Source organism: Trachurus trachurus (assembly GCF_905171665.1).
Source record: "Trachurus trachurus genome assembly, chromosome: 14".
Classification (NCBI taxonomy): Eukaryota; Metazoa; Chordata; class Actinopteri; order Carangiformes; family Carangidae; genus Trachurus; species Trachurus trachurus.
Genome location: NC_139903.1, coordinates 14,176,729 through 14,187,475, shown reverse-complemented (window position 1 = coordinate 14,187,475; position 10,747 = coordinate 14,176,729). Strand labels below are relative to the sequence as shown.

Sequence of the window (10,747 nt, the reverse complement as noted above, 5' to 3'; positions counted from 1 at the left end):
ATTCACGTTATCAAGACTCTATCAGTTTTGAAAGAAGATGTAAACTCTACATTTTGATATCCTGTTTGAATACTTTAGAGGTTGATATGAATGAGTATGGATGAAAACAAAGGGAACAAACACAAACTCTCTACATCCCTCTCCTCCGATACTGTTCATACGTTAATTAATTCAACTCATCTTGACAAAACAAAACAAAAAAGAAGAAAAGAAGCACACTTCCAGTGCAAATCAATACAAAATATGACAATGGCATCTATTCCTGATACATATGAAATAGATGCAACACACGCACGCACACAGGCACGCACACACACACACACACACGCACACACACACACACACACACACAAAATCTAAATATTAATTCTTAAATTGATTAAAAATTGAGACATAAGAAAATTAGGTAAATTTGAGGAATTAAATGGGAGCCTAAAGTTGATGTGCAGCCAGACTGAGGTGATTGTTTTGGTCGATAACTGTAGTCTGGGAGCTAAAGGTCTGATTAACCACTAACTCAGAGGATAAAACAGCGATGGCCGTGTTACCTTTAGATGATATTGTCATGATGTCTGAAACATGATTGATGTTCTGTATCAGAGTTCATTTGGCATCAGTGGTGTTGATTTGACCATTTCCTAGCAACCCAAATACCCATGACTACTTTTTTTTTTTTTCATACATTTTTTATAAGCTGCTCTCAGGTCAAAAAAACAGTTTGATGATCCAAAATAATTAAGAGAAGTCCTCTCAACTGAAGAATGGACTCAAGCATTCATAGGGTTTGCCACGTAATGAATATTGCACATTGCATGCAATTTCCCGACCTACAGTATGAGATGGGAATTGTGAATGGAACACACACACACACATGCACGCGCACACAAACACACACACGTGCGCGGACACACTCACATACACACACACAGACATACTTTTAAAGGTTTGGACCTCTACTGTTTCTCCCATTTCTTTTTTTCTTTTTCTCTTTTTTTTTTGGAGATTCCTATCTAACTGTATGTTTTTGTTTTTTTCGAAACACACGTTTTGCCGTGCGTGAGGTTTTTGAGGATTAGAGTGCGTCCCTCCTGGTGGTCAGTGGTTTAACATAACCTTATTTCACACTAAGCAGAGAGGTGGGACACAGGGGCCTCCTGCCCTCAAAGTACCCTAAAGACAATACACACATGCAAAATGGCTTCTTCTCTGCATCCATCCATCAAGATATACACAGGTCTGTTGGAATTTTCTTTTAAGTGCAACAAAGTAGATGTACTGACATAAGGTTATGATAACGTATAAATACTGTAAACATACACATTTTGTATTGTAATTTGTGTATATTCATATATAGAGGGATACTCTATAAGGAGGCAGCAGGATGGGAGCAGCAGTAAAGTGGTAAAGTTGCTGATCCTTGCAAACTTTGAAAACACATGTTCACATCCTTTATATTCCCTAGTTTGTCATGCAGTATAAATAGACATCACCTCAAACTAATGTACAGGAAAGAATTTGTCCCAAAGCTCACAGACAGAAATAATGACAGGATTACCACCCTTTTTTTTTTTTAATTCTCACCTCGCCTCGTAACGTGACTGGACAATTTCCCCAAAAATGTGGGGGTTGTAAACAAATCCTACAAAGGGTGTGAATACTGCGATTGGTTTCTGTGTATGTGCAATGTTGCAGAGAATGGTGACAGTAGTTTTCAGGAGAGGAAAAGGTAAACCTAATCAGTGTTGATCCTCAGCTTGAAGGACACTCTTCCAGCAAACTTGTCTCTTTCACTTCCAGCGGGAATGTTGTTGGAGTTAATCTTGCACTCAATGTTGACATCTTCATTTCGAGTAATGTTAAGGAACTTGATGGCAACCAAAGGCTGAGAGTAGTTCACCTGCAAAAAAAGAGAAAAACACACCGAATGACATCTTTAAACATTAGGAATCCTGGTGTGTGTTTGATTAACTATCTGGAAAAGCTAAATTAACAGCTCTGTCATCAACAACTGGGTCTTACCTGAGCTTTCTTGCCATAGTAAGGGTAGTACATGAGGTTGAAAGCGCCATCTGGAGGGAAGTACATCAACTCTCCGATCTTTTCAGTGTCTTCTTTCTGCAGGGGTGAAACAACAGATTCAGTCACTTCATAGAAGTGGAAGAAGAGAAACCTCATTAATCTCCTTCTTTTCTCTAAATCTCATTTCCTAACATGCCCACCATCTACTTCTGCAGTCGCTTCGATGCAACACATCTCACATGTAACTGCGATCTACACTGTTTCATCCTCACAGGATGAAACATACACCACCGCTATGTGTACAACTGTAAACATACTCTACACATACAAGTCACATTTTCTGTCCTGTTCTTACCCATTCATTTTTGCCAACTCTGTATCTCTGACAGTGGCAAATTACAGGAACAGGATGAAGAAAAGAGAAAAACAAAAACAAAACCAGACCAACAAATGAGGTGTAGATGACAAAATGGCATGCAACTAAAGTTACGACATTGGAAACGATACAAATATAAACCTGAAATGAAAACGTGGGATGAGCAGTAGGTGATACATTGCGGATCAGAGTGAGACACAGCACGAATGGGCTGAAATCCAAAATGTTACATAAAGCCTCTCATTGTGAAGGGGATTACCTTTGCGCCACAGGTGACAAACGGAGCCTGGCCATTCTTTCCTGGCAGCATAGCAATCACCTGGTGGGAAGGAAAGACAACACATTCCCAACTCACTCTTACTTAAAAACACAAGAGAAGTGATAAACGCTTAAAATTGCAAAAAGCTATGACAGAAAGCAGCAGTAAACGTAATAATCTATAATCTTGACACTGCCCCCCCCCCATTTTTTTTCTCTTTCACTGGGATTATCTATTTCCTCATTTCCAACCAGTCTTATGATCTCAATCGCTCCATGTCTCCTAGCAACAACATCCATTTCTCTTCCCCCTGCTTTCGCTTTCATACCCGATTCAGCTTGATGATGATGCACGGCTTGCCCGTTGGGTATCCATAGTAACGGTCATCTATTCCAGAGCATTCCTCCAGAATGGTGCGGTTGAACTGACAGGAGCGCTTGGGGTTGTTCTTCACATCGCCGCTGTCGTCCTGCTGGAAGTACTGGTCTGGGGTGCATTCGTAGTTTTTCTGGGCCTGGACAGTGTCGTTGTAGTCTGCAGGGGGGGGGGGGGGTCGGGGGTGGGGTTTAGTTTAGTTTGTTTGTAAGAGCTTATGACTCATCTAAAACCCCCAGTGCAAGGCAATCTCCTATACCGCTGACTGTAAAGGAATTATCTCTTATTAGGTAAAAACAATTCATTCTGGGTCTTTGGATAATCCACAGCAGTAAGCTTTTTTGAGCCACTGTGAGAGAGGCTGCGAGGCAGACTTACCCCCCAGGAACTTGTCCAGGAGCTCAGTGTACATGTCCCAGCTCTCAGTCTTGTGGGTGTTGTAGACAATCTCATAGGTCTCATCTGCTTTGGGTCTAATTACCATGCCTGTAAGTGACAGAGAAACAACAGGGAGTTCATGACACTGCAACACACAGACACACACACACACACCAAACTGTGATCTGGACTCATGCACTTTGTATCATTAGCTGCTGCACCTGGTGTGGTGAGCCTGTCTTGCCAGGTTGGTTTGTGGTCGTCCAAGGTCTGCAGCATGACGTACATGGTGAGTGAAAACAAACCAGCCAGGAAGATGTAGAAAATTAAATAGAAGAGAAGAATCAGACCTGTAGACAAAGAGATGAGAGAGTGGTGTCAACTCTGTGTAATATCAGTGAGAAATTGAATATTATTAATACCAACATATCATTCATCATTCAGTCCAATAGCCTTCAATTCCTCTTCCTATTCGGCATTTTAATCTTCTATGACACTCAGGACAGGAAGTAAGTAGACCTACAGTTTATTTGGAAAAAAATAAATCAACCATGAGTAAATATGTATCATCCAGCTTGACTCAGTGTCTTCATATCTGATAGTATCTTAACATTATAGTGTCATTTATATGTTAGCACACATTAGGTTGGGTTAATATTTTTATATTCTTATGTAGACAAAGTCTTCTCTTCACTTTAACTCTCAATTAATGAATTCGTCTCAGTTTGATTTTTCAATACATCAAGTCACATTTGTAATAAGAAAATATACTGGATAAGAATAACATGTCAATAACTGATAATTATATTTAAAAAAACATTTTGTAATTTACACAAATTATTGACACACTTGGGCAGCTCCTCTACCCCTCATGAAAAAATATAATATAATTTGATGTTGTGTTGAGGCTCTCTGCTGTATCCTTATCTAAATGTCATATCATATCTGTGTTTACATGTTGGTTGTTTGAAAGCAGTTCGCAGACCCACACTTCACTGTTATACTTTATGTAAAAAAAAACTAAAACAATGACATTTCCAAGCCATTCTTCAAATACAAAGATGGCCGTTGACCTCCCTGTCTCACAGTAGCTACACCTCTTTGGCCATTTCATAATTACTGTAATTATAATAATAAAACTCAATTTAAAGGATAAATAATCTTCCATCTGAACTGATAATGGAATTAGCTGATTTTAATTAAATGTTGCTGTCGTTGTGTTGCGACTGTTCGGTCACTTTCGGACCAAACATGGACGCAGGAGGCCAGATAATCCTCATTAAACTAGAGGCTTCACTCTATCTGCAACATCTGCCTCATTCTCTCTCTCTCACACACACACAAGCAACTGTCCCTTAGACAACAAAAATATCTCATATTTTATCAATTCATGGCCAAACTATAAATGCCTGTATGTTAATGCTTTATTTCCTTGCTGCACTCAGTTGAGATTGAAGTGTGGTCTTCCTCCAAGTCTGAATTGAATGAGATGTGTCTAGCCAATTTCATTATGGAGTTGCTTTGTCAGCAGAGTGACAGCAACGATGACAGAGGGAGATACAGGAGGAGGGTGAACGAGGACCCCCTGGAGACAGGGTCAGGAGATTACAGGCCATCATGGACTAGGCCGATTTCATGAACAGTGTAAGAAGATCATAGTGATGATGTTACATTAGACAGAATACTTTCTGTCTTTCTGGGCTGCAAAGAATGATTATTGATTTTTTTTGTTATCAATTAATTCAACACAAGGTGCATATATAATCATCTCTATACTGTCTGGGGCCCATTTCAGACCTTCGTGTCTATGTCGAAAGCAGGAAAACATAAATAGCTTTTTCTATGACACATCCCCCATTTTAAGCATCAACACCTGAGGCCATCATTGGGTAGCAGCTGAGTGCCCTGACCCTTTGCCTCTGCTGGATGGCCCCCAGCGTGGAGCTCACTCGCTGTCAGCAGGCTCAGTGCTGCATCTGCCTCCCCACGCAGCCACGCTCACAGGAATCCATAACGAAATGTCAAGAGGAAGCTGCTCCATGGGGGGCAATTAAAGAGGGGGTGTTTTTTTTTTTTTTTCTTCGTCCAATTGTTCCTTGAATTATTGGATTCCAAAGTGAAATTAATGAATGGCTGAGTAAGACTTGATCGAGCATCCCATCTGTGGCATAGAAAGGCCCGAGCTGAGTCATTAAATATACAGTCAGGCTCCGGGCCCCGGACCAAGCTGGAGGCACTAGAGCGAAGGAGCCATCAGAGGTGAGATGTGACAAAGCAAAAGTGCTTAAGTGTTTTTCCTCCAACTTTCAGAAGGGTGGTGGTTGTGCTAACCACAAATATGACACCACCCAGGGGGGACTGGATGTGCACACGTGCATACAGGGTCAATGGCGCAGACAGGGTGGCTTTCCCCCTGGCAAAGAGGGTGTTAGGTTTACAGTCTGCGCTCTCAGTCCATGCCGATGATGGACGGTGAAGCATCTCTCTTTCACCGCGGTTTTGTTCGCAGACGGCGGTTGAAAGCAGAGAACAAAAGGACGGGGTGGGATGGTTCAGCATCCTGTCCTTTCTTCACTTATAATGACGGGAGGTGTCTCTTTTCTTTCAGAATTAATTAGGAGGACAAGGATGTTCATTTGCTTTGTAAATTTGTGATAAACATGCCTCTGAACTAAAAATGAAATGGTCCGGAGGGAGGCTAGATAGCTCTGAGCTGTGGATCTCACTGTTTAAATAATTATTATCTTCTGTAGAGACTATATATAGTATACATATATGATGTGCAGTGTTACAGTAAGAACAGCATCACACTTTTGTTCCTTATTATTAGGCTTTTCCCCCATGTTCAATGCACCAGAGCCTTTTGTTGTTTTTGGAAGTGGGAGGTGCAGAACACTTAATTAGTCCTATTTTAAATGGAAGTAGTTGTTTGACTATGTTTGCTTTGTGTCAGCTGGTGGCAATGTAACATCAAAATTGCAGGACTGTTCCACTTTATCAGGGCTATTTCCATATCATTACAGCTCTTTGTACAAAGAAGGACACACACAGAGAAGTGTTCTGTGTTTCATCCTCAAAGAAGCCTTTGATCTGTTGCGATGAATTTACATTATACTGCATAAAATTGAGGATAAACAAGAATTTGTCTTTTAAAGAGACTGGGAACCGGACTTTATGGGTGTCCTCTCTCTCTCTCTCTCTCTCTCTCTCTCTCTCTCTCTCTCTCTCTCTCTCTCTCTCTCTCTCTCTCTCTCCATTTCCTGATTGCATGTTGAGATAAGTGGGTACAGAAAATGGATGGACTATAGATAGAGCCAGTCACAGTCAAACAAGTGGAAGCAGAGGTACAGTACGTACAGTGTCTGCATCATACGGGAGAATGAGGGAGTAGCAAGGTGAAATGTCAAGTTAAGCACAGCTACATACATTGGCTGACTACAGAAATAGCCTAATTAACAGGCCTTAGAGAGCACAGCTTAAAAAGGCCACCAGACCTTAAAGCACCTGGGACGCATTGAGCTGGATTAAGTCGTACACAGTGGGAGGATTCCAGCAAAGACATCTACAGTCAATGATTCCCAACTTTGCACAAATAGTACAAATGTCCATTCATGAAACATCAAGGAGAGAATAACTGTGCATGCAAAACCACTTCCACCATTATCCAGACCCATAAGTGCTAGACTTCTTCGTTGCTATTAGGACAATGTCTCCAGTGGGAAAGATCAGAAATAGTCTAAATTCCAGAGAGTGGTTTAGTTAGTTACGGTAGAGCTAGTCCTGAATTGATACCTTCCCCATCAGCCAATGAAGTCATTAGATTAGGATTAAATCCCTCACTGATTTACACACACTGGGAGGGGCCGGGTTGGAGGTGATACAAATAGCATTTGGCCCTCGGCTTTACCCAGATTAAAACGCTCCAATGTCATTAGAAGAGAGCCATATGCGCCCTATCATTTCATGAATCTTTGAAATAGTTGCAGGCTGGTCGCAAAAAAAAAAAAAAAAAAAAAAGAGGACAGCGGGAACAGGGCTATAGACGGTCTAAAAACAGCGGCAGGGTTTGATCTCCCTTCAAAATCTCGGGGGGAGAGAGAGGGGAGGGGGGATGGGGGACTGAAAATGAATGACATCATGTTGAAAGCTCATTAAATTAGGCAATAGGTGCAAAAAAAAAACATTTTGTTAAACTTCTGCAAAGCAATTTCCATACAATCTGCCTCCTATGCAGCAAAATTCATGCTGAAGCTGCAGCTGAAGCTCTCCGCCTCAGAGAGGATGGCGCTCATCATATGCACTTTGCAACAGAGTGGGACCTGCTCGGGCAAATGCTGCAGTCATCTGGCAAAATAAGACCATATTCCTCCACCCTTATGTTGAGCGCATTGCGGACGGACGGAAGGCAGGCGCATAAATTAATAAAGAGGTGTATACATTTATATAGAGGCTTTATATATATTTAAATAAAAAGAGGCAGGGTTTTTTTTTCTGCCGGCTTCTGCGGGAGCGGTGCCGCATTCAGATTCCAGCACCACACTGTAGTAGACAGCGACACAGCCATCTCATCACCTGAACACTGAGGGGAAATAATCAACTCAGGCAACTTCAATCGGGATCAAATGTACATTATAGTCACAGTTTAAACATTTCTGCAGGAGTCTGCGCTGGAGCTGTGCATCTATGAGAGTGTGAGGAGACTAAGACAGTGACCTGTTACAGAGCTGAGGGACCGGGTTTGCTGCATTGCTGTATAGCTGGACTGTACTTACCCCAGCTGCTCGCCGTCCTGCCCATGAACTCCCTCGTCCTCGGGTTCCATATAAACTCTTTCCAGTCGCCCTTTTCTCCATCCTTGGCCATTTTCTCATAAAGGTTTGGACCTCTAGTGAAAGCGCTCTTACACCCACCGGGTTTATACAATCAGCCAGACAGCTAGAGAGGTAGAGGGAGAGAGCCCTACTGCACCGCGTTGAGGATGACAGGGAATTGAAGAGGTCTACCTGAAGGCTCCGATCAAGCACCACTGCAACCTGTCTAATAACAGAAAAAAGCCAACAGATGTAGCAGTCCTACACTCAGACCTAGTAGCTGCCCTCCCCCCCAGCTCTTGTCTGCATGCCGCAGAGTTTTGATGAGTGCTGCAGAAATCTAGTGATACTGCGGTAAAGCACTCCCTCCGCCTCTATCTACATGCACCCCCACCCTCTCCAGATCCCACCCACTCCAACCTCATCCTCTATCAGCAGCCAATCACCAGAGCCGCATCTTCCCTCCTCACGGGGCCCCGACTCATGAAGGACAGGCTCGGGAACAAATGGTGTGGTGGCTGAGGGCATCCTGCCATAGGCTCCCGGCCCCCACCGTCACGTCTTCATAGGAAAATCAGCAAAATATCACTGTATAGATGAAGAAATCTAAAAAATAAAACAAAAGTGTGTGTTATTCAGTGTTTCATTTATAAGTCTCTTATTGTGCTTAATTATAAACCTAGATATGCATGTCTCCTCCTCATCACAGTTATCATAATTATAAATACCATGTATAGTGTATACAGTTTATGGCCGCAGCACCCCACCCCCCGCGCCCCCCTCACCCCAACACACACACGCACACACACTGGAGATGTGTATTCCCTTCCATACCCAGATATGGTACAATCCAGTTTAGGGGTGTCTGAAAATCGTATCACATTTACAAGATTTTAACCGACAAGGGGAATACTAGGCATTTACAATTACATAATAATATTATGAATATTTTGAAAATGTTTTTATCCATTTTAGAGGTGTCTATGTCCTAATTTGGGGGGGGATCTGACCCCCCTGACGATCCATAAAGGCAATGCGTCCTGTCTTAAGTTTATGATCCATTTGGATAATCATTTTCAGATATTCATTGATGAGATTTTTAAAGGCCATGTTTGGTGAAAAAAAAAAAAGTCAAAAAATTGGAACTGGAAAACAATATAGGCATCTACACCTACATCTATTTCTAAGTGGCAGCATATGAGCTAGAGACAGTTGGAGGTAATCCTGTGGTTCTGGTTCTTAGCGGACTCTCGTGTTAACCATTCAACTTTTGGCCAGAATACTAACTTACTGCTTTAGGCTCCAACTGTGAAGGGTGTTTAAGGTCTGATGGATTAGTCTGAGGCTCTAAACCAGTGCTTGTGTGCGCTGCACTGACGCGGTGACTGTACAAAGCCACACCAACAGCAGCAACAGCAGCAGCGGCGGCAGCAGCAGAGGCGGTGGGGACAGAAAGTAGCGCCCTCACTTGGAAAGTGTGGGTGTTGCATCACCTGCTGCAGAAGTGCAGTGGGAACATTATGTCCACTTCCGCAGCAGCTCCACTGGAAAACAACAAGAGGCATGAAAACATGCAAAATCTGTTTGTTGTGTAAAGTTCATTATATAAAATTTATTTTAATGACAATATCAATGCAAATATAGCACTACAGTGATTTCCAAGGTACACCGTCTCTTACCATATCAATATAGTATGGCACTCATATAATGGCCACTGTTTTAGTAGACACACAAAACCAACGGCTTCTGTAAACTATTTTTGGGAAATGATACCTAGGGTCCATATCAGTCTGTGAAAAGGAATCATAGTAAGGTGATTACTTAGTATCTCAAATTAAATTGGGCACAATAGTCAGTATCATTGGGACATTTTCAGTATAAGGAATCTCTGCATGCATTGCACTTGCCCATTTCCATCAACCTGACCTGTGTTTGTTTGAAAATGGACTCCGTAAGCTTGAAAACCCTCGACCGTCAAACACGAGCAGGTTGAACTAAAACAAAAGGCCAAGCAGTGACTCTCAAACATTAAGATAGGTCGTCTTTTCACTGGGTGTACTGTTCTGTACAGTTTGGTGCTAACTATCATAAAACAACAACAACCAAGAGACATTCAAGTGCCTTAATACTATTACAGAAGGGCTCACTCTTCAAGGTACAAACTTCATTTCACGTGGCTTATAAAACAAATATGTAACAATAACCACTATATTAATAATGCTTCTCATGGTAACACCATGTAGTTGAATGAACAACACCAGTAGTTCAAGATAGCAGCAACGTATTCAAAAATCAAGAAATCTGTACACAAATAAAAATGAATGTAGAAAAAAAAGACATAAATAAAACAATAACACAGCTTAAAGGGAGTCTTGCATAAATTTAAATAAACAACTGTTGGACTGTGCCTTTCTTTAGAGGGCTTACTGTTTATTAGTACAACTATAAGTAATGCATGGAGTGGCTGCAGCAGATAAAGTACTTAATTCTTTTAGAAAAAACAAGTGAACAAAGTTATGTTTATACAGT

General features: G+C 41.7%; 1 protein-coding gene across 1 annotated transcript; it reads right to left on the bottom strand.

Annotated features, from left to right (window-relative positions):
• Nucleotides 1-1,732: 1,732 nt before the first annotated feature.
• Nucleotides 1,733-8,270, bottom strand: atp1b2b (ATPase Na+/K+ transporting subunit beta 2b; the record flags this gene model as incomplete). The annotated part of the gene is made up of 8 exons (XM_083987044.1): nt 1,733-1,897; nt 2,020-2,115; nt 2,375-2,401; nt 2,655-2,714; nt 2,983-3,188; nt 3,408-3,515; nt 3,629-3,757; nt 8,180-8,270. 8 exons carry the CDS (start codon nt 8,268-8,270, stop codon nt 1,733-1,735), a joined length of 882 nt encoding a protein of 293 aa, XP_083843170.1.
• Between the last annotated feature and the right edge of the window lie 2,477 nt (nt 8,271-10,747).